Raw genomic sequence first — 26,502 nt, forward strand, 5'->3', positions numbered from 1 at the left:
ACCAATTTGGTTAGGCTGGCTAGCCAGCAGACCCCAGGGAGCCCCTCCTGTTTCTACCTTTCCTGTATAGGGATTACAGGTTTTTTTTTTTTTTTTTTGAGGAAAAAAAAAAAAGAAAGAGAAATCAAGCATACTTTGCACGTGCGCGTGTGTGTGTGTGTGTGTGTGTGTGTGTATGTTTTGCTTCTGTGATATGTAATTTCACATTCTACCTTCCTTGAGGAAGCTGGGCTGAGGTGTGGCTCAGTGGTTTAGCACTCAGTGAGCCTGCAGAGGCCCTGGGTTCATCCCCAGTGCCGCCGCACACCTGTACATTGCCCCCAATATTCCCTCTTTTCTGTGATCCGCGGAGTCATACTGTACAGTTCAGATATAGGAGCTTCCGCCGCCACTGTCCCACCAAGTGCTGGCTTCTCTCTCGAGCCTGATTGTGTCTGTTCCCTGTTAGATCCTCTTGGAGCGTAGCCTGTGTCATGTGACAAGGCAAACACCCTGTCTCACCCCTTGCTTCCTTCCTTTTTAAAGGGCATAGACTCTTTGACTGACCGCCTCTGCAGCCCACCTATGGGCACACTGAGTGTACGGGATGCTGACCCCCGTCCTCCTGCCCTCTACAGCCCACAGACTGCAGCAGCGCTTCCTGGGGTCCCCCATGAGCCCTGAAGGTGACCTTGTGGACACCCTCTTGCCAGGTGCTGACCACAGGAACCCCGATCCCTTGAGCTCTAGTTCTTGCCTGCTACTCTGCTTATCCGCATACACTTTAGGGGCACTTAGAGGGATACTTTAGGGTGTGCTCCAGGTCGAGTCTGTCAGGGGACCCTGAGGCCACACCAGGAAGAAAGGAGGGGAAGCCCTGCACCATTGATGAGGGTTCTCATGTCACTTGAGGGTGGTCCTATGCCCCTGGATGGGACACTCCAGTCATTGAAGGGGAGTCTCGTGTCCCAGGAGGGGAGCCTTGTGTCCCAGGAGGGGAGCCTCGTGTCCCTGGAGGGGAGCTTCGTGTCCCTGGAGGGGAGCCTCATGTCCCTGGAGGGGAGCCTCGTGTCCCTGGAGGGAAGCCTCGTGTCCCAGGAGGGGAGTCTGTATTACTGAAGTGAAGCCTTACATCAGTACAGATGGGAACCCCTATCACTGTGGGCAAGTTTCGTGTCCCTGAGGAAGACAGATCTCTGATTTTTGGAGAGTAGTCTTCTCTTAAGCACAGCGAGTTCCAAGTTACTGGGGCCAACTCCCTGTGATTCACCTCATGTGGAGGGATAGCCCCTTGTCACTGGGTAGGTAACATGGATGTCATCAGACACCTCCAAGGGACACCAGAGCTCCAAGGTGCTCTTTCCTGAGGTGTCTCCCCCGCACCTGCTCTGGCATGAGGGAGCATGTGACTGGAGGGAGCGTGCTTTGACGGGCCTGGCTGGTGCCCACTCTAGGGTTGCGCCGCATGGGAAAGAGTGGTGCAGACTGTGGCCAGCCTTGGGGGCACACACTATACCTGAAGCTTATGGCTATGCCTGATGGCCAGGTTCTCCTGCAGACCCTGAAGGTCAAGGATCACGAAGGCGAGATTCCAATTTTGAAAGCCTTGCCTTTCCGCAGAGGCCACCAGGCCTGCCTCCTCATCTTGGGTCCCTCCCTGATGAAGCCTAACGTGCAGGTGGCCCGCTATGGGCCTGCAAGGAGTGGACTTGGATCCTCCACAGAGGATTCTCTGATGCAAAGAACAGCCTTGGTGGACTTGGTCCTGGGAATAAACCAGGCAGAGATGCGGCAGGCTAGGTAACCTGTCTGGGGCACCCTGGACCAAGTGTCCAGAATGTATGACCGTATCTGTGGGTGGGTGACCAAGTCCTCCAGCTCTATGCTTCTGCTGTCTTCATTCTGTGAATATCTGTGGGGTGCCTACGCTGGGAGAGCTCAGGGAGAACAGGCCAAGTTTAGACAGACCATACAAGGTAGTAGTGATATCCAGGTCCCCAACTCTAAGCAGGTGGCCCGCGTGTGTCTGGCTAATCCTTCATGTGGTGCTGAGCAGACACGAGTCACAGGGCCCTGGAAAATGGCACAACCTCTTGTTCTTAGGGCTCAGAGTTCAGGCCCCAAGCCAAGTCCCTCCCCCACCATCGGGGTCTACACTGAAGAGGGGTTGGGGAGTACCTATCCTCTCAACTGAACTTGCCCAGGACCCAAGGGTCTGATGTAAACCTTGATCTCGGGTAAGGCAACAGGGCTTTTCAGTATAGGGAAACTGGGGTAGAGGTCAGGCCCAGGTGACACTCAAGGGTGACATGTTTATTGCTTACTCAGCAACCCTGGTAATACAGGATCCTCAATCTGGAGAGGAGGCTGATCTAAGGACCTCGTGATGGGAGGTGACAGACCTGATCTATACTGGGCTCCGGCACCAACTTCTGTCCCACCTTCCCTTCTAGCCTGGCAGGACATCCTGACTGGTAGACCCTGGGTAGACTGGCATTTGCTGGAGTTAGCTCATCCTATCCTGTAGCGGGCAGGTGGGTATTCATCTCCGCTCTGACCAGGAGCCTCTCTGTCGTCTCTGAAAAGATACGGAGACCAGTGGTCAAGCAGCCTTTTGCACACATTTCTTCAGGGGCTGGTCCCTGGAATGGATGGAGGCCTCAACCATAATGACCAAGGACCTGAGACCACAGGCGACTTCTTGGAGGGGGCAAGGCTTTATTCAGTTAAGGTCGCCCTGAACACCTTTACCTGGAGCCATGCATGGTGAAGTCACTGGGCTTGGTGAGCAACCAGCACCTTCCAGCAACCCTGGCTACCTGCAGACCTGGGAGTATGGCCCCTCCCCGGGAGCCCTCAGAGGGAGGCTGTCAGGGAAGGGACCAGGCTCTGGGTGCCATCAACCACCGCTCTGTGGGGTCTTGGCTATCCCTACTCTTCTGAAGGCAGTGTCAGGGTGTTTGATGGTAAGGCTGTGGAATGGGGGGTGGGGGCTGAAGGCATTTGGCATGGCAGAGTGACTCCACAGAGCAGGTGACCACACAGGTGGCCCGAACTGACAGAGTCACCTCCCAGCTGCCTAGGAAGTACTCTGTGCCAGGACGCCGGGAACAGTTACACTCCAAGCTCCTGTCCTTGACCTCTGCCCTCCAGCAGGCCACTCTCTGGTTTGCCCATACATTAGATTCTGGGGTTACATCCGGCCCAAGGTGGCCTCCTGGTTCCTCCACGCCCCTGCCAAGTAGTTGAGAGACTCTTGACCCCACTCACCTTACTGTAAAATGTCCAGGCATCGCCACCTGGTGGCAGGAGCGGGTATCTTCTGTGATCTAAATTGGGTCTGTGCAATGAGGAGACCTGCGGGGCCTGCTGGCCCCCAGATATTTTGGACTGTAGGCTAGTCAAAGGTGTAGGTGTGAGTTTGGGCATGGATGCATGGGTGGGGGGGCAGGAGCATGTCGGGTAGACCCGGGAAGGCAGGACCAGGACAAGGACAAAGTTGTATTCACTCTCAGGGGCTCCAACTATACTGCAGGCGTCTCCCTGGCCTTTCCCCATGGCCTTGGCCTGTCCTTCTTCTCCTTGCATCTCAGCTGCTCCCGGAATAGGACGGTGGCTGAGCGCACGCAAGGGATCAGTCTGGCCAAGCTAACATGCATGTGATCTGAAAGGCAAGCCGTTTGGCCCAGAACCTTCCAGGTAGCAGCATCACAGAGCATCTGCCTAGCTTATAAAAGGAAAGGGGGGGGATGGGAGAGGCCCACATCATGCACATCAGCGCTGGCTGCTGGCCAGCCTTTCCCAATCGCATTCTGAGCATCGCCTGAAGCCATGGTCCAGTCAGGGCCCCTGTGGACCTGCCCTGCTGGCAAGGCACGCCTGCCTGTTTATGGGTACCTTCTCCTCCCCTTGCGGCCTGTCCTGTGTCACCTGGCAGGCAAAGGAGACCGGAGGCAAGTGCTACCTCTGGCTTGCCTTGGAGACTTTTCTCCCCTGAGGTGGAAACCAGCTGCAAGGGCCTCTGTGTTTGTTTTCATTGGCTGCCCTGACAACTGGGGTCAGAAGGTTAAAGTCTCTTCCATTGGCTGGCATGGAAGAGTGCAGGGGCCACCCTGGAGGCTGTGGGAAGGAGGAGCAGGTGGGCAGCTTCGCAGCTGGCCCTGCCAACTGCAGGTGCACTTGTACCAAATCTGGGCATTGTGAGACACAAAGCCAGTCATTATCCCAACACGGTTCAGTTCCCTGGAAGCCTAGGAATCTGTGAGGGGGACGCCCATGGCAGGAGTGAGAACTTGTGCTCTGAGGGCCGATACAAGCAGAGCGAAGGGGGTGGCCCAGCTCCCTAGTGTAGGCCACCTCGGAGCTACGGGAATGGTAGTGACAGGGCTGCCCTGGGGAATCTGAGCGGTGGAAGATTTGGGTGCAAGTAGCTGAGACCAGTAGGAACTGGATGAAGTGTTTGGGACGCTCACCCCCATAGTCAGGTCCTGCTGCCGTGTGGACGTAGCTTGGTGAAGCCACATTCTCCTACCTGCACACTTTTGGAGGGTACCGATTCCTGACCTGGGAAACACCACCAGCCAAGCACTGAGATGGCGCATGGAGGATGGGGTGTCTGTGGGGGCGGCTGGATTGGGGGTGACTCTAGCCAGGTCTCCTGACTTTCATGTGTTCTGGGTGTGGGTCACTGGGGCTCCCCTGATGGAGCAGGGCTTTAGAAACCCAGGTACACGTGTAGATTTGAGAGTTCAGTCCCTGGCTGTTGGGCAGTGGTGGTGCACACTTTTAACCCTAGCACTCAGGAGGCAGAGGCAGTCAGATGTCTGAGTCTGAGGCTAGCCTGGTCTACAGAGCTAGTTCCAGGACAGCCAAGGCTACACAGAGAAACCTTGTCTTGAAAAACAAAAACAATAAAATAGACTCTTCCTGGCCGTGTGGTTCTGGCCAGCTTGTTTGGTTGCCCCTCATCCTGCCCCTGGCCCTCAGGGACTTGGGCACTGCACAAAGGACAGGCCTGTGGGTCTCTGTGACCACCATAGCCAGCGCAGTGATGGTCTGCAGAACACAAGAAGGGAGTTCAGTTCAGCATGGCTGAGCAGCTGGTGTTGGTTCAAACTTCTAGAGTCTGACCCCAAGTAGTTTATTTTAGGCATATTTTTTGTTGTTTGTTTGTTTTTTTCCAGTTTTTCAAGACAGGGTTTCTTTGTGTAGCATCCCTGGCAGTCCTGGAACTTGCTCTGTGGACCAGGCTGGCCTCAAACTCGCAGAGATCTGCCTGCCTCAGCCTCCCGAGTGTTGAGACTAAAGGTGACCACCACCCAACTTATATTAGGCATATTTAAGCACGGCACAATTTAGTGAAAATTGTCCTGGTGATAATTAACACAATCCATGTGCACAGTAAAGCTGAAAACACAAGTACATTGTAGAGTATATGCGACATCGTCCATGCAGATGGGTTCTGTAGACTGACAAGCTCATGATAAGTACATGCGACATTGTCCGTGAAGATAGGTTCTATAGATAGACAAGCTCATGATAAGTACATGCGACATCGTCCGTGAAGATGGGTTCTATAGATAGACAAGCTCATGATAAGTATATGCGACATCATCCATGCAGATGGGTTTTATAGATTGACAAGCTCATGATAAGTACATGCGACATCGTCCATGCAGATGGGTTCTGTAGATTGACAAGCTCATGATAAGGGTCTAGGGGAAGATCTGGTGTGGTCTCGGCCACACAGGTAGCGCAGAGGTCACCAGGCTGTCAACCACATCTGCTCCTAGATTTCTGGGTGGATGACAGGTTATGCCTCCCTTCCTTTGAAGGAACAACCCTGTGTGGTTAACATTCTAGGTTCCCCGAGTGCCTATCTGTGAGCACAAGGCCCTCCATGTCCCTCATAACTCACCTTTTTTAAAAATTTTATTTTTTAAAGAGAAAATGGTGACTGTAATAGAGGCCACGGCTGTACTAGAGGCAGGCTTGTGCCTGCATGGCCGTCTAACGAATACAGGCAAACATAACCAAATTACAAGAACAGCTACCCGAGGACCAAGCAAAGGAGAAATCCCTCTTAACCACGATGGCCATTCGAAAGTCACTTGTGAGAGTTTGTTTATCTCCTTATGCTGATCATTAATTTGACCATCCTTAGTACGAGAGAAATCTGACACATCGAAGCGATACATACCAGGAAAGTGTTGACCGCTGGAGCAACAGATAACCTAAGGGGCTCTGTTTTGTAGAAATGTGGTTCTCAGTTCTCCCATCTCTTAACTAACTTCTGCTAATGTGTTTGCTGGAATATTGGGAGTTTCACTAATCATCCAGGCCACATTTGCAGCCTTTCATTGTATCCCAGCACTCACTCCTGGGACCGGTAATACAAGGAGATGAAAACCAGTGCTTAGCATGGCAATGCAGCCACATACTGTGTTGGAGGAGGGGCTGCTTGTTCCTCTCCGGCCGCCCGGCTAGCTTAGACCAGAAATAATCACACAGAAACTGTATTATTTAAATCATTGCTTGGCCCATTAGCTCTAGCTTCTTAATGGCTAACTCTTACATATTAATTTAACCCATCTCCATTAATCTGTGTATTGCCACATGGCAGTGGCTTACTGGCAAAGTTTTGGCATGTCTGACCCTGGCAACTCTATGGCTTTTCTCTGACTCTGCCCTTCTTCCTCCCAGCATTCAGTTCCATCTTCCCCGCCTACCTAAACTCTGCCCTGCTATAGGTCCAAAGCAGTTCCTTTATTCATTAATGGTAATCCCAGCACACAGAGGGGACTCCTACATCCATACTGTCTCTTATTGCCTATTATAAAAGGTGTGGCTCTTATCTCCACCCCCCCCAACACATTTGGATTCTGCATTGACAAGTTGAGAATTAGCATGTAACGTAGTCAGTAAACGTAACAGCGTCGTTTCTCGGTCAGCAGTACTGTGTCCTTGTCTTCTCCCCAAGTTGCCGGCTTACTCTTCCTCTTGGGACATCTCGTCTTGATGGGTGTGCCTCGTACCTCTAGACACTTCGTCTGTGCGGTGGTCTCTGGGATGCCGTCCTGGTCCGATGCGTCAGAGTGGGAGACATCTGAAACTGAGCTCATTTTCTGGAGAAAGCCAAACATACCCTCACTCGGATATTAGAGCATCAGGCCTTTTCCACTGATTAGTTCCCAGGTCTGTCCATTTAACATGCGTGTTTGGCTGTGTCTCCTTTAGGGCAAAATGCTTTGGGGCAGTAGAAGAAATGTTATTCGTTAAAGTTGGCCTGGCTAGACGTAGCCTAGCCTGTGGGGATTTAGGTGGCATCTATACCCCTTTTTATTTCTAAAATCCTGTTTAAGTTTTGGACGGTGGTGTTCCACAATAGCTTGACCCTGTGGATTGTAAGGAATTTCAGGAACATAATTAATATTCCATAATTGCAAAATTCTCTAAGTCGTCCTCAGAGACATAGGGCCATTGTCAGCTTTTAGTTGTAATGGGGGGGGGGGGTCCTAGAAAGGGAACGCATAAAGAGCTGTTTGACAAAGTCAGATTCCAGATACGACACAATGACATTTTCCTGGAGCCCCTCACCCCCAACCAGGGTTCCACGTCATGCTTGGGGCCACACTCTGCAGCTGACTGGTTAGGAAGCAGCACCGTGCGTGTTTACAGTGTACTGCGTCACGTGTCTCTACATACCTGACGGCAGAGAAGGCCCCAGTCGCACCCACCCTGGCTCCCGATGTCGAGCTGGTGTGAGGATCACTAATTACGCACTAGAGCTGGGATACTGTGTAAAATGTCCTTCAGGAGAGGCCAGGCCCTCCTGAGCCCCCTCTAACTTCTGCCAGAGTCTGATCGCTTTTGTCAGACCCACGGCAAGCACGAAACTAAAAAGCAGACAAACTTTTAAAGTTCACAATGGTCGTTAACATCTAAAGGTTTAAACCTAAGGCTGTTTACTTGGGATCTGGGATCTTCCAAATTCAGGGCAATGTTAATTCTGAGCTTTAGAAGACTCTCCTACTAGGTACCAGGACACTTAGAAGAACCCGAGAAAGAATCACAGAAAAACCTGAAGGAGAAAACAATTGTGTGTACCAGCTAAACGAAACAAAATCGTGGACTTTATCAAAGTGTAATAGCTCCATGGAGGAAAGGACTCGCTGGAAGGTTCTGGTTTTACTACACTTCACAGTCTGATGCGATAGAGTCTCAGGCCATACCATAAATAAGCTTAGGTGAAAACTTCAGAATCAACAAAACCCAGTTTTAGGGCAGGATTCATTTGCAGAGATGCTGAACCTTTCTTCTGTTCCTATCTGCAAGTTACTCACGTCCCACACGCTCCTACTTCCGTTTGCTGGACTCCGTTCTCGAGGGCCTCATCCCAAATGTTTCCATCCCCCCACTCCACCTCTCCACATCCACAGCCTACTGCAATATTCCATTCTCCATGCCTTTCTGTTCTTCGTGTGCTAATTCATATGTGAAGTCAGTTCATGTGGAGCCTCACTCATTATGGGTGAGGATATGCACACTGGGGCTCAAAGTTACCCATCATGACTGGAAGATTCTGTCCTCCTCAGTACACCCAAATAAACTGCCACCTGAATTTAAACAGATAGCGGAATTTGGTTTTTGAAGACCCATTTCTGCCTCTTGGATTAGAAGAAGCAGAGTTGGCAGAACAGTGCCTCCCCATGAGCACGTGGCTGGAGGGCTCTGAGCTCCCCGCCCTGCCAAGGCTTGCCAAAATGGGTACGGCAGGGACATTTTCTTTTATGATCTTCCTGAGAGGGCTTGATCAAGTACGACATTACTGTAGCCCATCTTGCAAAATAATTGATAGGAATTTGACACCCCCCCTTTTTTTTTCCAATACAGAGTTTCTCTGTGTAGCTTTAGTTATCCTGCCTGTAGCTGGCTCTGCAGACCAGGCTGATCTCCAACACACAGAGATTCACCTGCCTCTGCCTCCCTAATGCTGGGATTAAAGGCGTGCATCACCCCCACACCTGACTGATTTTGTCCCTCGTTTCATGGCTGTTTGTGCCTCAGTACCCACGTATTTCCGGTTTCAACACCAGTGTGTCCTTGTGGAGAAGACAGGGGCTGAATTCACAGTCACTTCTTCACAGAGCCGCGAACTTTGGCTCTGAGCGCTTCCTCCTTTGGGTCTTAACGAACATCTCAGTAATTGTATAAAATGCTTCGCCTCAAGGATTGAGAAGAAATCATGCTATTTGACTCTCACTGTCCCCGACTCCTTGGGTGAGAGACTGAACTCCTACCCCCTGCTTTTATTTAAAGACAAATTTTCCTACCTTCTCTGAGAGCTGAGTCCCACACTGGGTGCCAGCTGCGGGGTTATGCATTCCTTTCTTTGAAGGAACGTTCTAGTTCCCCTGGTGCTTATCTAGTGCATAAGGGCCTCCATGCCACCCACGCATGCCCACCGAGTGCTTCTTAACAGCCAGCACATTGCAACAACCCTCTGTGGCCCTGACCTGTTGGAGGTCAGAAGGGACCCACAGAAAGGCCAGTGGCCCTGATGCGGGGCCAGGGCAAAGTTGCAATGGAAGTTGAGCTTAACCCCTTCCAAGGCTGCTTCTACCTGACATATGCCCACGAGTTAGCAGGGGGCGAGCTGAGATACCAGATGTGCCTTTGAAGACTAGACCAGCCCCAGGCCTCGGGGCCATCGGTGGACCCATGAATGCAGTGGGTGTGGGAGGGGAGCGTACTGGTACCATAGCAGCACCAGATGGAGAGAGGAGAGATGGCTCACCATGGCAACGGCATAGTCCTCAGAAGGGTGCACAGCACGCTCACTCATGTGTCCCCCCTGTTGTGGATTCTACACTTATGCTCATGTGATACTCAGGTGAGAGCACACAGTGCTGATTGCGTGGTATGGGGTAGGTCACATACATACATACAGGGCCACATGTATACAAGGCACACACATGTTCAAGGCACACACACGCAGGAATGCCCAGAGACCCTGAATGTTAAGGCCACTGGAAGGGCATTGTTTGAGGATGTGGAACTGGTCTCATGAAAGTGGCTGCCTTCTGTGGATTTTTAGCTACTTTTTACCCTGCCATGTTGTTACCACACTCTGCTTTGGGGGCTGCCCCTGTCCCCTTGTTCCTTAGCCCTGCCTGGCCTCTATTCCAGTTCACAAGGACTCTCTTATCTCTGGGTGTAGAGTGGGAAATACTCACAGGCTCCCAAGTAGAAGTTCTAGCCTGTGTCTGTAGGCCTCTTGGCCTTCAGGTTCGCTCTTCCTCCAGGCAGCCCCTCCCAGATGCCTTGTCAATCCACCGAATCCCTGGCAGAAGCAGAGAGCCCTCCCCTTTGCTGAGTCTTGGTTCCCCCAAGTGTTAAGGATTTAATGAGAACCCATGGATAGAGAAGGTCTCTGGGGACAGAGGGTGACTCAAAGTCCATGTGGCAAGGAAGGGTGGGCCCAGGAGGCAGAGCTCTTCCCAAGCATATGCCTTCCCGTCCAACGGACACAATGGGCTGGCCCCAGAAGCCAGCTGTGGTCACCACAGCTGGCAATCCCCTGCCATAGTCTGCTAAGGAGCCCCAGTTTGGGAGCCCAACAGGGAGGAGTTGGGGGGTCGTGTTCTGCTGTCCTAAACACCTCGGTTTCCCCATCTGAAATGTGGTGGTTTATTGGGATCAGGGGTAAAGAAGGCTCCTCTAGTTGGAACCAGAACCAAGGGACTTGAGGGACAAGCAGAGGTCTGCATACGGGGTGCTCTACTACCCTGCTGAACAGGGACACTCTCGGTGTTAGCAGGATCCCTGCACCTTTGAGAACCAGCTCCTTGATCTCCTTGCATGCCTGGGCCCTTGGTGTCCTTCAGCCCCAAAGTGGGCCGAGTGGTGGAGCGGGGATCTGCACATGAGTGCAGATCTTATTTTTTTACATAAAATTTTTGTGTGTGCAGATGTTTCTGCCTGAATGCATGTCTGTGTACCATGTGTGTGCCTGCTGCCAGTGGAGTCCAGATGGAGTGTTGGATCCCCTGGGACTGGAGTTGGGGTGGCTCTGAGCCACCATGTAGGTGACTAGGGTACTGAACCCAGGTCCTCTGGAAGAGCAGTCAGCGCTCTTAAATGCTGAGCCATCTCTCCAGCCCCAACAGTGAGTCTTTCTATGGCCCAAGACCCTGATATAGCAGAGAGGTGTCCATGAGCCTTGGAACCGGGAGCTGAGCCTACCCTGGCCACTTTGCTAAGACAGTAGGCTCTGGCCAACAAGGCCATTCCTCAGTCCCTTAGTTTGAGGCCGTGTCCAGGTGCAGGGTCGGAGCACGGGGCCACGTGCTGAGCTGAAAGGAGGCGTGTGTTCTACTTCCCTGCAGACGGTGCCCCACTCAGTGAGCTGTCCTGGTCATCGTCTCTTGCGGTGGTCGCTGTGTCCTTCTCGGGGCTCTTCACTGTCATCGTCCTCATGCTGGCCTGCCTGTGCTGCAAGAAGGGCGGCATTGGGTTCAAGGTGAGGAGGGCGCAGGACCCACCCACCACCCGGCTGCCTTTCATCCAGGGGCTTCCCTGGGACCCACTGAGCCTCTCGTCTGGTATTCCACAGTCACTCTTCTGGGGGCTCCTGGGACCCTATCCCCTGTCCTCCATTTAGGGACCCCCCCTTTGTAGACATGGCCCCACACTGTCCCATTCCAGCATTCAGGTCTGTCTGTGTCCAGGGAGGCTGAAATGACCATAAGGAGTCTTTAAGGGCTCTCAAGAGTGCTCTCTCTGGCAGCTAAGAGACCCTGAGTGAGTCACAGAGAAAGCAAAGCCACACAGACACCCTTTCGCAGCACCCATACCATCATCTGGAAGCTCCCTAACTTGGGCATCTTCTGATCAGAGGGCATCCATTAGGATCCAGAGACAAGGGCACCTGTTTGTAGCTCCAGCCACCATCCTGTCTGTGGCATGTCCTCTGAAGGCTTCCCCAGGACTAGACTCCTCCGCCCAGGACTAGACTCCTCAACCCAGGACTAGACTCCTCAACCCAGGACTAGACTCCTCCGCCCAAGACTAGACTCCTCAACCCAGGACTAGACTCCTCTGCCCAGGACTAGACTCCTCCGCCCAGGACTAGACTCCTCAGGCCAGGACTAGACTCCTCCGCCCAGGACTAGACTCCTCAGCCCAGGACTAGACTCCTCAGCCCAGGACTAGACTCCTCAGCTAGACGCCACACCTGAGCCTCCACTCCAGCGACAGAGGCCCAGGGGCATCCTTCATCTTTCCAGCTCTGTGGCCTCACCTGTCACCCTGTGGCTCTCAACAAGAAAGACAGGACAGAAAGCACAAAGCTGACCCCCAGAGTCAGGGCCACCCCGGCCTGTGAGGGCTACAGCCTTGCCTGTCAGCACACTGAGGCCTGGCCAGAGCCATTGGCATTCCCGCACCCACGCTGGGAGGCAGACTGGTCAGGAGGTGGGGTTTCCACACTGCAGAGGTCAGGGTGGAAGGAGGGCTTGTATATTGGGGGCACCTCCTACTGGGTAACCTGCACCAAATGCTGTTACCCCCTTGTAACACAGGCCCCCAGCCAAACAGGGGAGTTGAGTACTTGAAAGGCAGTGTGGTGGCTCCCAGAAGCTGCAGGTCTGCACTGCCCTGGTGCCCCTACCCCAGGGGACAGTCTCCTGACCACAGGCTGGACAATCAAGGAGAATTCCCTTCCTAGGGGACCTGGAGGCCAGAGCCTCGAGTTTGTGGGGGTGGGGATGGGAACCCAGGGAGCGGCTTTGGCGGCCATTGTGTTGTAAGCCCCTCCTGGGGCACTGAGAACAAGGCTCCACACAAGGGCCAGTGGCAGCCCCTCCTACCCATGCCCTTCTCACCTCCTCGGGAACATGGTGCCCAGAACATTCCAGCACCAGTGCAGAGTCACCGGCTCCTGCGTCCACAGTGGGCTCCCTGCAGGAGGTGTTCTGGGCAGGGGCTGGCAGCCCCCATGCTCACTCTGTGTTACCTGATCGCCCGCTGTGCTGGGGGAACCCGGCGGCTGGCTCTCCGGCAAGGGAAGGTAATGGCTGGAGCCAGAACTAACGCAGAGGGGGAAGCAGTCATCTCAGGCCCGGGTGTGTGGGACCAGAGGAAATTCTAAGGAGGTCTACTAGGCTCTGGGGAGGGAGAGTTGCCACTCAAAGCGCCGACCTGGGCTTGCCACCAGAAACATAGCAAGACAAATGACCTAGAAAAAGAAGAGGTCCCCAGGGTGTGTTTGACTGCCTGTCCACAGATATGTGACCTGGAGTGGGTTCAGACTCTAGTCAGTGCCCGGCCCTCAACCCTCAGATCCTCCATTCTCCACCTGGGCAGGGGGTGCGGATAGGAGTGCCCAGTGCCGAGGACAGGCTGGCCTGGTTCCGCTCTGTCCCTGTTTTGGCTTTTGTTTTGTTTGTTTGTGGTTCTCTCGGCAAGTGCGGCAAGTGCTCGGCCACTAATCCTGTCCCTGCTGGAAACTAGGCTGCGGCCCATCCTAGACTAACCTTGTTTGGACGGTGCTCCAGATACAGTGGGAGTGGGGGTGGGGTGATCTCTACTCTTCAGAATAGCAGCCTGTCCTAAGAGTGGCCTCCAGGGGTACCAACAGCGGGCTTTTAGGGGGTCTGGGGCACTGGTGGTGGTAAGGGTGGTACAGTGGGCTGAGGGTACACCCCTGCCTAGAGGCAGGTAGTAGAAACAGGGATGACGAACCTGTCCCTGGGTGCCTTGCTCCCTGTAACAGCTAGGGATGGGAGCTTTAGTTGCTTGTCCCAGGGATGAGCAAAAGAACCTCTGGATCTGCTCCAAGCCATGTGGGGACCACTGATGTGGTCCATGAAGGGTTGCACTGCTTCTGTGCCTTGAACCCTGTCTCTAGCCCTTCCCCCAGGCAGGACTCAGCCTGGGTCGACAGCCCCACCTGAGACCGAGGGCCTCTGGCCCCTGCTGGGTTGGTGTCCCAGGAAGAATCAGGGTCTAAGAACAGGTGTTGCAGAGGCCAGCAGACAGAAGCGCACACGCCCTAGCTCTGTGTTAGTCCTGTCGAGCTCCCAGAAATGAGCCTTTTACACCCTGTCCCCCCGCCCCTGACCCTTTGTGGCGCCTGATCGCCCACCTGTGCCGGCCCAACCTGCAGGAGTTTGAGAATGCTGAGGGGGACGAGTATGTGGCCGACTTCTCGGAGCAGGGCTCCCCGGCTGCAGCTGCGCAGAACGGCCCGGATGTGTATGTCCTGCCCCTCACGGAGGTCTCCTTGCCCATGGCCAAGCAGCCGGGTCGCTCAGGTAAGAGGACCTGTCTTCCTCCCTCCATTGTGTCTTGCAGTCGGCAGACGGTGGAAGCCTGAGAACTTGGTTCTGGCAGCGAATACAGTGGGGGATGGGGACACAAGGGGCCTATGCGGTGGAGGCCTCCTTGGCTACATCTCAGGTGGGGCTGTGTTAGAAGGTGCATGAACCCCCTTCTGGATCTGGAGGCCAGCTGTCAGCAGGCTTGAGAGTAGCCTTCTGCCTGTCATTTCTCCACCTAAGGGACTGCTATGTGAGGGGGTGGTAACTGGGGGCAGGTGGCCCAGCACTCTGGTTCTGGGATTATTTGCTTTGCTCTGCTGTTGGAACTGCCCACACAGCAAAGGCCATATGAGCAACAGGAGGGGTCTGGTCCCACCTAGAGGGCTAGTGCAGGCATGGCCCCATCCTACGGCTCCTTTGCCCTCTGCCTGCCTCTCCCCCTAAGCTGGCCCCTCCCTCCTCCAAGCTCTAGAAGTAACAGGTAAATGGCCAAGTTTTAGAACCCCAGTTCTGCCCTGGTCAAGCGGGGGTCCCTTGGGACTATGTCTACCTCTACAGTAGTCAGCTCTCTGGTGGCTACGGGGAATCTGAAGTGGGATTTAAGCAGAGAGTGCTGCTGGCCCCAAGGTCTCATTACTGTGTGTGACAAGCGGTCGCTCTCCCCACTTCCACCCTGGGCCAGCCCCACCAGATTCTTTCCATCAGGGGCCCAGCCTCCATCAAGGGCTAGGGATCTTAGCACCTGTTTGAGCCATCGGAGACTTAGGCCCTCCAGCCACCAGCCTGGCCCAACGCTGCATGCTCGGTGGCCCATTGAATTTCACGGGGGAGAGCTCAAAAGTCAGACAGGATCCAGGTACGGAGGTCCTGAACACATTTATCTGCTGATTCAGAGGCCCACAGCTATCCCTAGCACTTCACAAGAGGCAAGCAGGCTTGGCCACACAGGGGCCTGGACCTTCCCAGAGGCCTTGGGTGTCACCTAACTGGAGTGAGTGGGGAGCCAGGGGCTGGCATGAAGTATTGCCACCCCTGGACTGGGCCTGGAGAGACCCCACAGGTCCTAGCTGGCCCACTCCTGGGAGAGAGAGGACAGGGGTGGACAGGGGCCCAGGGGAGGTCTTGCTTTCTCCATTGTTCAGCTTTGTGGTTTTTTGGGGGGCATCTTCTCTCAAGTTGGGAGAAGGTTAGAGTGAGGATGGGTGAGGTCACCTGAGCCTTCACCCCTGCTTCTAGCTCCTAACACGCAAACATTCTTCTGCCCCCGTGGTTGTCCTGGTATCCATTGTCAGGACCCTGAACCTGCCCTGGAATAACCAAGGTCCTAGAGAGCCCCAGGGTAGAAGGCAGGCATCCAGACAGACTGGGGTCAATGCATTAGTCCTAGGACACAGGGCCCAGTGAGACTCTCCCATGAACTGGGCATGAAGCCGACATTCCCTGAGGAATGTCCCTGAGGGCTGCCCCCTTCCCTTGGGTCCTCCCAGCAGCTCCAGTGTTGGCCTTCTGGGCTATCAGCGTGGGAGCAGAATTCAGGGAATCTGAGGGGGCATGAGTGGGTACAATGAGCCCTGGCCCTTTCCTTGCTGCCCACACTGACCCTTCTTCTCCACTGACTTCACTCAGCCTGGCCTGCAGGGAGAATGGGCCCAGTGTGTCCCGTACAGGGCTGTGCCAAGCAGCCCCCAACAAAGGCGCCTTTGGTGTGGCTGGTGTTTGGATGCCAGCCTGTGGCAGGGGTGGGGGGTGGGCCACTCTGGTGTCTTCTCGGGCCTCAGTACCAGTTTCTCGCCTCATCCAAAACTGCCTTCCAGACCCTGCCGTTCTGGGCTTGTCCTATCCCGGTGGCTCTGACCTGGGCTTGGTCAGAAATATGCCTGGATGCGGATTGAGATCTATGACTCTGCTCATAGCAACCACTGCCGGGCCCTCGATGGCAGCCTGCAAAGGCAGCCTCCAAGTTAGCGGAGCCTCCCTAACTGGGGGCTTGGGTAGTTCCCGGGGCTCCCGACAGCCTGGTAAGGAGGGGTAGCAGCGACTAAGTAGTTCCTGAGTCTCCCATTCTAATATAGTGCAGCTCCTCAAGTCCACGGACCTGGGCCGGCACAGCCTCCTGTACCTAAAGGAGATTGGCCACGGCTGGTTTGGGAAGGTAAGCATACCTCAGGGTGGTGGGAAGAGCATGGTGTGGGCTTGCTTCTCCTGGGAGTCCCCTGGGGAGGGGCTCTTTCTCACACACACACACCCCTGACTGGATTGTGCACCCGAGTACTCCTTCCTCACTGTGAACCCCAGAGAGTGGGAAAAGTGGGAGACTTGAGGTGGACCTGGGCTGGGCTAGCATCCGAGGCACTAGGAGCCGAATGGCCTTTCCTATGGAGGCCGGAAGGGGCCCCGGTGATGCCGGTCCCATCTGGCAGGTGTTCTTGGGGGAGGTCCACTCGGGCGTCAGCGGCACGCAGGTGGTGGTGAAGGAGCTGAAGGCCAGCGCCAGTGTGCAGGAGCAGATGCAGTTCCTGGAGGAGGCCCAGCCCTACAGGTGGGTGGTGTGGTGTGTGTGGGGAACCAGCACAGCGGGAGAACCGGGAGGTCGTGGGAAGGGGAGGGCTGTGCTGGGGCCTGGCTGTGCCCCCTCCTGCCTTCTAACTCGGATGCCTGGGCTCTTCCAGGGCCCTGCAGCATGGCAATCTGCTTCAGTGTCTGGCCCAGTGTGCTGAGGTGACCCCCTACCTGCTGGTTATGGAGTTCTGTCCACTGGTGAGTGGCAGTCCGTGTGAGGGAGCATTGGCTCTCCAGGTCCCGTGCTAACCAGTTGTCCTGAGGGGAAGTGGGAGGCCTTTTTGAGCAGGGCTCCTCTCCCGTTCTGTCAAAGTGCTCTGCCTGGTAGCTCCAGCCCTGTGCTCTCTCAGAGGAGGCCTACTTAGCGAGGGCGAGCCAGCTGCAGCAGGGGCAACCCTGTCGGGGCTTGGGCAGTTAGCATGAGAGCTGGCCACTGGGCTCTCACAGATCCTGGGGTAGAGTCTGAGTTCTGGGTTTTCTCTTTGCCCTTGGGCCCTGGGTCTTCTCCTTGCCCTTGGGTCCCTTTATGTGCAGTTTTGATGCAAGCTGAGTCTGCCGTCTCAAGGCCGCTGTGGCAGAGTTGGGACAGGCTCTGCCGAAATGGCTGTGAGTGCTCGGGATGCCAGCTTAGGCCACCAGACCCAGGTTCTCTCAGGGGTGGGTTGCGGTGTACTGGTGGCGACCGCTAGCAGGTCACTGTGTGCTTTCTCGGCAGGGGGACCTCAAAGGTTATCTACGGAGCTGCCGGGTGGCAGAGTCCATGGCGCCCGACCCCCTGACCTTGCAGCGCATGGCGTGTGAGGTGGCCTGTGGGGTCTTGCATCTACATCGTCACAATTACGTACACAGGTGAGGGCTAGTGAGACTACACAGACCATGGTCACCAAGCCCTGATCCCCCAGTGCCTTGACCCTCAGACAGAATACCTCTGTACAAGAAAGTTATATGGTGATCCCACTTTTCAGGCCTCATGAACAGAGTTCATCTACATAACATCCAATAGCCATTCTGCAAGGACTTTTATAATTCTTAAAATTGTGAAAACTAGCTGGGTGTGGTGACTCATACTTTTAATCCCAGCCCTCCGGAGGCAGAGGTAGGCGGATCTCTATGAGTTTCAGTCCAGTCTGATCCACAGATTGCGTTTCAGGACAGCCAGGGCTGAGTAGGAAAGACCCTGCCTCAAAACAAATAAGTAACAATAGCAAAGCCTGAAGTTTGAAACTTTGTAGACAATTAAATGAAGGAATCCCTATTGTCTAATATCAAGGTCAGCCACACTTGGGCCTCACACTCAGCCCCCGCCGGTTCCCGGTTCCCTTTACCGTGTAAAGGGAGTGGCTGGGCCGGCCCTGCAGTGGGAGGGTGGCTCTGCCCTGCCTCTGGCCAGGATGCCCAGCCTCCCATGAGCCGGGGACACGTGCTGGAAGAAGTGGCGATGGACAAGTGGCCCTGCCAGCCCCGACGCTGCACAGGCCGTCCTCCCCAACAATATCCTGGTGCTGAGTGATGACTCAGCTGACTCCAGCATCAGTGATTTTGTTGAAGAGGGCAGCTGCCAGCCTCCTGCCCCGCCCTCACCCCGCCCCGCCTACTCCCCGGCCCAGCCCCGCCTCTGTCTCCTGCCCCGCGCCATGTCCCGCCCCTGCCCCACCCCTGCCCCACCTCCTGTCTAGCCCCAGTGGCCCGTCCAAACGCAGGGACCCAGGCTTCCCCACCCTCCCTGCAGCTGTCCCCTGGCATAGTCCTCCTGGGGTCGAGGCAGGCCAGAATGGCTCCATCTTCATCCAGAGATCCTCTGCATTGCAACAGTATGGCAGAGGCAGGCACATCCCATACCATTCTGTTCTCCTGTGCCCTGAACACTCACATGGCCTCCTGTCCAGCAGGAGGATAAAAGCTGGCATCCCAGGCTTGCCACCGAGTTGGAGGAAGTCCTGGGCTGCTGCTTTATGGTCTAGCCTGTTCTAGACCTGAGTTCCAGCTCCGTGTAGCAGGGCAGGCCTACACTCTAGAACATGGGCTCTGACCGTTGGCAGGACCCGCTGCGACACTCTAGGCCTCGGGTTCCCTGTGAATTCTAACCTCCTGAGGATTTGGGTGATGGTGTAGTGGGGTTGGAAGGGTGGTGGTCCTGGAAGGGCACTCCAGACACACAGAACCAGAAAAGGGTAGAAGGAGCTGAGTTCTAGTGTTGGTCAGATCCCAACACTAGAGGATTCTGGGGATCCTCGAGCGTCTTCGAACATTATATTTTCATGATGTGTTTGCCACATTCAAAGTGCCGCCCACGCAGGCCTTTCAAAATAGCCAGTGCGGGTTATGGAGTCAGAACTTGAGCACAAGCCGGTGGCCCCTCAGACATCCCTTCCTGCCCGGAGCCAATCACACAGCTGTGGGTAAAGGACCCACAGTGCTGGACACCCCCAGGCCGGCACGCTTTGCTGACATTGCCTCCCACCCTGCAGTGACCTGGCCCTGAGGAACTGCCTGCTAACGGCCGACCTGACGGTGAAGGTCGGCGACTATGGTTTGTCACACTGCAAATACCGGGTAAGTGAGGGCAGGTGGAGCCTGCGAGCAGGGGTGGCCGCCGAGCAGAGTTAACCCCCATCCCGTCCCTGTCCCTGGGCGGTGCAGGAAGACTACCTCGTGACTGCTGACCAGCTGTGGGTGCCGCTGCGCTGGATTGCGCCAGAGCTGGTGGACGAGGTGCATGGCAACCTGCTGGTGGTCGACCAGACCAAGGCCAGCAATGTGTGGTGAGTGCGGGCCTGGCTGCTGGGAGGGCCCTGGGATGCCGCCTGCCCGGATACCACCGTCAGCAGCTCTGGTGGGGATGCTCTGGCCCCTGCTTCAACACTCCCCCTTCCTTCTCTGGCTAGGGACAGGCTGGCACCCAGGGAAAGCGTACTCACGCCTGCCACCATGTGGCCTCATGAGGTTACTCAGGGACTACTACTGTTGGTGGGTTCCTGGGGTCCCTGCATTGGCAGAGGGACCGCTGGGGCAGTCAAGGATGTGGGGCCTTCAAGACAGGACCAACAGACACTCACCGATACCGGGGCCAAGGCGCATGTTAGGTTAGAGACCCACCATGAGCTACTGTCGTAGGCCATGTGTCCTTACGGGATACGGGGCCTTAACTTGCACCTGTGCCCCTAGAGAGGGGTGGCTGCGGCACAATGGGCTCCCGTCCTGGAGAGGGGATCCTGTGCAGCCGCGCTCAGCCTGGCCTACTGTGGCTGCCCTTGCAGGTCCCTGGGTGTGACCATCTGGGAGCTCTTCGAGTTGGGTGCGCAGCCGTATCCCCAGCACTCGGACCGGCAGGTGCTGGCTTACGCCGTCCGAGAGCAGCAGCTTAAGCTGCCCAAGCCCCAGCTGCAGCTGACTCTATCTGATCGCTGGTGAGGACCCCACCCCCCTGAACAGGCAGGACCGAGGGGCTTCAGCTTGGGGCTGGTTGATCCACCTCTCCATGGCTTCTGGGTCCCTGCAGGCTAAACAGGCAGGGAGATACCGCACCCCAGACCCCTTCCCGGGCTGCTAGGTCCGCCTTGGGAGATCGCCTTAACTGCCCCCAAAGCACCCCGAGCATGGGGGACCTGAGTATCCCTGGAGGGCAGGTTATAGTTCTGGCCAGCGTGCCCGTGGATGTGGCCAGGGCCACCCATGAAGGCCTCCCGGCAGGTACGAAGTGATGCAGTTCTGCTGGCTGCAGCCGGAGCAGAGGCCCACAGCTGAAGAGGTTCACCTGCTGCTGTCTTACTTGTGCGCCAAGGGCACCACGGAGTTGGAGGAGGAGTTTGAGCGGCGCTGGCGCTCCCTGCGGCCCAGCGGCAGCACGGGCCTGGGGTCGGGTTCCACGGGCCCGGCAGCTGCCGCGGCTGAGCTCGCCGCCGCCTCGTCTTTCCCTCTGCTGGAGCAATTCACCAGTGACGGCTTCCACGTGGACGGCGACGACGTGCTGACAGTAACCGAGACGAGCCACGGCCTCAACTTCGAGTACAAGTGGGAGGCCGGCTGTGGCGCTGAGGCGTTCCCACCTCCAGGGGGCGTGTCGAGCCCAGACTCCGCGGCGCGCCTGCAGGAGCTGTGTGCGCCCGACAGCTCACCCCCGGGAGTGGTGCCAGTGCTCAGCGCCCACAGCCCCTCAGTGGGTAGCGAGTACTTCATCCGCCTAGAGGGGGCAGTACCTGCTGCTGGCCATGACCCGGACTGTGCCGGCTGTGCTCCCAGCCCCGAAGCTGGCACGGACCAGGATAACAACTCAGAGGACAGCACCGCCACTTCTCTCGTCATGGAGCCTCTGCTGGGCCATGCACCTCCCTCTGAGGGCCTGTGGGGCTCCTGTGACCACCATTCGTGTAGGAGGCAAGAACCGCCCGGCCCCTCACGCTCACCCTCTCCTGGGACCCCGATGTTGCCAGCTGAGGACATAGACTGGGGTGTGGCTACCTTCTGCCCACCCTTCTTTGATGACCCACTGAGTGCCTCTCCCTCTGGGAGTCCTGAGGCCCAGCCATCCCCCAGCGACGAGGAGCTGGAGGAGGAGAAGGCAGGGAGGGCTGCTCACCGCGGACACTGGAGCTCTAATGTGTCAGCCAACAATAACAGCGGCAGCCGAGACCCAGAATCTTGGGATCCCGGCTATGTGAGCAGCTTCACAGACAGCTACAGAGATGACTGTTCCAGCCTAGAGCAGACCCCACGGGCCTCCCCTGAGCTGGGCCACCCTCTGTCCCAGGAGGATCCCAGAGAATTTCTGCCTGGGCTTGTGGTAGCAGCCTCTCCCGGTCAGGAGCCAAGCCGCTGCTTCAGCCTGCTCCCTCTGTGTCCCGCCAAAGGCCTGGCACCTGCTGCTTGTCTGGCCACACGCCCCTGGACAGAAGCAGCTGTAGGTGGGGGTGAGAGCCCCCAGGTGGAACCCAAACTTGCCCAGGAGGCCGAGGGCTCTGCTGAATCCCAGCCATCCCTTCCTTCTGTCCCCTCCCCATCTCGCGAAGGGGCCTCACTTCCTTCGGAGGAGGCGAGTGCTCCCGACATCCTGCCTGCCTCTCCCACACCCGCTGCTGGCAGCTGGGTGACTGTCCCTAAGCCAGCCCTCACTCTGGACAGCTGCAGCAGTTCTCTGGGGCAGGAGGCACCCAGCAGTGAGGATGAGGACACTACCGAGGCTACGTCGGGAGTCTTCACCGACTTGTCCAGTGATGGCCTTCACGCTGAGAAGCCAGGCATAGTACCAGCCTTGCGCTGTCTGCAGAAGCAGGTGGGGACCCCTGATTCGCTGGACTCTCTGGACATCCCGTCCTCAGCCAGCGATGGTGGCTGTGAGGTCTCGAGCCCATTGGCTGCTTGTCCCCATGCCGGGCAGCCCCGTGCCGCGGACAGTGGTTATGACACAGAGAACTATGGGTCTCCAGAGTTTGTGCTCAAAGAGGCCCATGAGGCGAGCGAGCCTGAGGCCTTTGGGGAACTAGCCTCAGAGGGTGAGAGCCCAGGGCCCGAGACTTTGCTCTCTGTCTCCCTTGGCGGCCTCAGCAAGAAGAACCCCTACCGAGACTCTGCCTACTTCTCGGACCTGGATGCTGAGTCTGAACCCACCTTTGGCCCTGAGAAGTGCGGTGGGGTCCAGGACTCCCAAAAGGAGCAAGACCTAAAGAGCCCACCTAGTTCAGGACATCAGTCTCGGCAGGCTTTTCCCGGGCCTGAGGTGCCCGGGGAGGCCCCAGATACTAACCCCAGGGAGGTGCTGCCCCCACCACAGCAGCCGGAGTTGTCCTTGCCGGATGGCCCCAGGTCAGAGCCTCTTGGGGCTCAAGGCCCAGCTGAGGGGCAGCCTGGACCGAGCTCTAGTCATTCTAAAGGCTTCATGCTGGCCTCGGTCCCACTGAGCTCAGAAGGCAATGGCGTGGAGTCCCGGGACCCCCCGGGACAGCTGTCGGGACCAGCCCCGCTGGGGAGGATGGGAAGCCCTAGCGCGCCCAGATCCCCACTCTGCCTGGCCCTGCCTAGCTGCCCAGGGGCTTTGGAGGGCCAGCCAGAGGACGAAGAGGAGGGCAGTGAGGACAGTGACGAATCCGAAGAGGAACTTCGATGCTACAGCATCCAGGAGCCCAGCGAGGACAGTGAGGAGGAGCCGCCCGCAGTGCCTGTGGTTGTGGCCGAGAGTCAGAGCGCTCGCAATCTGCGCAGCTTGCTGAAGATGCCCAGCCTCCTGTCTGAGGCCTTCTGCGAGGACCTGGAGCGCAAGAAGAAGGCCGTGTCCTTCTTTGATGACGTCACGGTCTACCTCTTCGACCAGGTGGGCTCTTGCCGTGGGTATGCACGGGGCTGGGAGAGGGTGGGCAGCCCAAGTCACACAGTGCTCTGCCCCTCCAGGAGAGCCCCACCCGAGAGACTGGGGAGCCCTTCCCCAACATGAAGGAATCACTCCCCACGTTCCCGGAGGGTAGCCCCAGCTCACCCAGTGCCCCGGGCCTGCCGCGGCGGGCTGACCACTTGCCCGACAGCTCCACTCCTGAACAGGGTGAGCAGGTGTTGGGGGCCAGATGGTGACATCACTGTCACGCGAGGGCTGGGTTCAGAATGTGATATCACCTGAAGTGGGGGCTGGGAGGTGACGTAAGGAAAGTGACTCTGGGGCCTGGCTTGCAGGCAGTAGGTTCGAATGGGATGATGAGTTCCCACTGGTGCCTGGCAAGGCTGCTTTGGTGACTGCACTGGACCCTGTAGACCCTGTCCTGGCCACGCCCACCACGCCAGCTGCGCCCTTCTCACGGTTCACCGTGTCTCCCACGCCTGCCTCCCGTTTCTCCATTACTCACGTATCCGACTCGGAGGCCCAGTCGGTGGGAGGTGAGTGTGGTGGGGCTGAGGTGGAACAGAGGGACACTGTGGTTAGGCATCCATAAGGGGCGTCAGCAGGGGGAGATTTGGTGGCCCCTGGTATGCTGGACATTGCCCTCTTAACGGTGTTTGGTTCCTGGCCTTTGGGCAGACACTGTGTCCAGGTGCACTTGACCTTCTGTCTCCTGGGTCCTGCCCACCCTCCGCCCAGTCTACTCTCCACAGCGGGCTGCCCACTGTCCGCCCAGTCAACCTTCCACAGCGGGCTGCCCACCCTCTGCCCAGTCTACCCTCCACAGCGGGCTGCCCACCGTCCGCCCAGTCTACCCTCCACAGCGGGCTGCCCACCGTCCGCCCAGTCTACCCTCCACAGCGGGCTGCCCACCGTCCGCCCAGTCTACCCTCCACAGCGGGCTGCCCACCCTCTGCCCAGTCTACCCTCCACAGCGGGCTGCCCACCGTCCGCCCAGTCTACCCTCCACAGCGGGCTGCCCACCGTCCGCCCAGTCTACCCTCAACAGCGGGCTGCTGTGCACTGAACACTTGTTCTGCTCTTCTCAGCCCCACCCTGGCCTCCCACAACTTGTTAGAACAATCCCAGCATGGTGGTCACTAATCTACTGGCTTACCTCTGGTTTGAGGTTCTTGCTAGGTGTCCCTATCGGACACCCAAGTGGTGGTGCCATAGCCCACACTGTCCAGTCGTGAGCCCCCTCCACTGCCCACACCAGGGTAGGCTCCTCTCTGCCAGGTTTAACAAGCTCTTTTACCTACTCTCCCCCCTCCCCCGTGCCTGCCCTGCACACCTCTTCCCCAGTTGCCCTGGCTGTGGTAGGAGCCTTGAGAGAAGGACCTGTCACCCTCATCCCTGGCACAGGGAGGTGACTACATGACAGTGACCATGCCCTGTTTGGGCCTCAGTTCCCTTTGTTCAAGGATTCGGAGGGCATTTGCTAAGCATTGCTAAGCATCCCTGGATCAGGGAGACATGGGGAAGAGAAATGGGTCCATCTCCCGCCCACCCACAGGCCCACCACATTGGACAGGCCTGTTGGTGAGCCAGGTGGTTGCAGGGGTGGGAGAACCTGTCTGGTTATGGCCTCACGTACTCACACAGCGCCCCCTTTACCAGGCCCAGCAGCAAGTGCTGGGGGCCGATGCACAGAGGCCTGAGACCCGGGTAGTTTCGCCCTTCGGAGGCTGGCATCACTGGGGCCCCTGCCATCCTGTCCAGGCAGCAGCAAGGACGGTGACTGGAAGTGAGTGGGGACCACCGACACCCCCACAGCTCCCTGGAGAAGCAGGTGAATGAGAGGCCTCTATCTAGCCCTGGACGTGTGGGGCCGTGGGCCTCCTGTGCTGCCCGATGGGAGAATGTCCTGAGTGGACACCGGGGTTTGCTGCTAGCCCCTGGACATACCTGCAGCCCGAGGGCTTGTGGGTGTCCGTAAGCATATAATACACACTCAAGAAGGGCCCCCCTGACCCCTAGGTGACTCTGCACTCCTGGGCAGACACCCCCCAAATCACCACCCTGTAGCCACTCTTCCTATATGGCTATTGGTGGTGAACTGGCCTCTGGCCAGGACCATGCAATTCAAGGGCCTGCATGCCCTGTTGGCTACATCCTGCCTTGTGTTCAAAGGACACTTGGCCAGGTTTCAAGGCTTTAAGCCTGCAGGTCCCTTTTGGGTCCCCCACCTTTCTTACTTGGGTCTAGATTTGCTCTGAGCAAGGTCGGACCCCTGGGCTCCAAGCCCTTATCTCAGAGTCTGTGGCTGGCTCCCCTTCACTTCGTCTGCAGAAGCCCGTCCCCACAGGGGCTGTCTGGATGTTCTGGCCTAGGTCCTGCTGCTTAGCCGAGGCTTCCAGGCTACAGCCAGACCACCCCAGAGATGCCCTCTACAGGGTAGTGTGGGCACTCTCCCTCACAGAGCGGAACCCTGCCCCATACCCTGGCCAGAGGAGAATAGGGTGTACCCTACAGCCACTGTGGGGCTCCTGCCTGCAGGCAGGGCTGGGAGAAAACAGGGCTAGGGTGGGCAGCACAGGGAATATTTTTTGTAATTTGCTGGAGTGAATGGAGATGGGGGTGATTCTAAGTTATTGTTGCCAAAGACATGTAAAGTATATCGTCGCTTTGGGGGTGGGGGCAATGTGTTTTGTTTTTGTTGTTTTTAGTTTGAGGCTTAGGATGCTGGTGCAATGATTTTCTTGTTCCTTGTTTTTTAAGAGAAACCAAGCTAAGAAAAAAACAGCCTTTGTGCTCAGTGTTTTCTTTCCGGGTCTGTAGCGAACACCCCCAGGGGGGTGGCAGATGGGAACCCAGCGGTCATCTCTGTCCTTCTGCCCCTTCAGCCCTCTCCTGTCCCTCCAGAAGGCTTTTAGGTCAGATGAACGGGTACCTTGCAGAGTAGCCCTCTGCCCACCCTAGCCTGTCCTCAGGCAGCAGTGGTGGAGTGGGGGGCAGGGGACTGGACTCCCCACTCCTCACTCTGCTGTCGGTGGACTAGCCCATGTGCCCATGAGGAGTAGGCGGCTCCAGAGGTCCCGCCTGGGTCTTCTCTGCACCCTAGAGCTCCGGCCAGTGACTCAGTTCACCGCACTGCTGCAGACAAAGATCTGATGCAGTCTCATAATGGCCTGCGTTTTAACTGAAGTGGAGAGGCAGCGGGGAGCTGGGCTCGGCTGGGCTCGGCTCCTCTAGCGGAACAGCTGTGCTCATGATAAATTACCCTTATAAGGGTGCAGGTGTGCCCCGTCCTGCTCCTGTCCATGCTCCCAGGCTAACAGA

General features: G+C 56.8%; 1 protein-coding gene across 7 annotated transcripts in view; it reads left to right on the plus strand.

Moving 5' to 3' along the window:
- Positions 1-25,965, plus strand: part of Lmtk1 (lemur tail kinase 1) — a 38,149-nt gene extending 12,184 nt beyond the window's left edge. For 3 of the 7 annotated variants that reach the window (XM_087909660.1, XM_087909659.1, XM_087909661.1), the window contains exons 2-14: positions 11,367-11,500; positions 14,147-14,294; positions 16,373-16,452; positions 16,721-16,839; positions 16,970-17,057; positions 17,575-17,708; positions 19,328-19,412; positions 19,500-19,621; positions 20,117-20,266; positions 20,550-23,163; positions 23,241-23,388; positions 23,517-23,717; positions 24,841-25,965. In XM_087909660.1, coding sequence (XP_087765786.1) covers positions 11,456-11,500; positions 14,147-14,294; positions 16,373-16,452; positions 16,721-16,839; positions 16,970-17,057; positions 17,575-17,708; positions 19,328-19,412; positions 19,500-19,621; positions 20,117-20,266; positions 20,550-23,163; positions 23,241-23,388; positions 23,517-23,717; positions 24,841-24,881 — 3,975 coding nt within the window. In that variant the 5' untranslated portion in view covers positions 11,367-11,455 and the 3' untranslated portion in view covers positions 24,882-25,965. The other 4 variants (XM_087909658.1, XM_087909663.1, XM_048429304.3 and 1 more) reach the window with 3 other exon arrangements.
- Positions 25,966-26,502: the final 537 nt, after the last annotated feature.

Source organism: Myodes glareolus, chromosome 9, assembly GCF_982192425.1.
Source record: "Myodes glareolus chromosome 9, mMyoGla1.1, whole genome shotgun sequence".
NCBI classification, from domain to species: Eukaryota; Metazoa; Chordata; class Mammalia; order Rodentia; family Cricetidae; genus Myodes; species Myodes glareolus.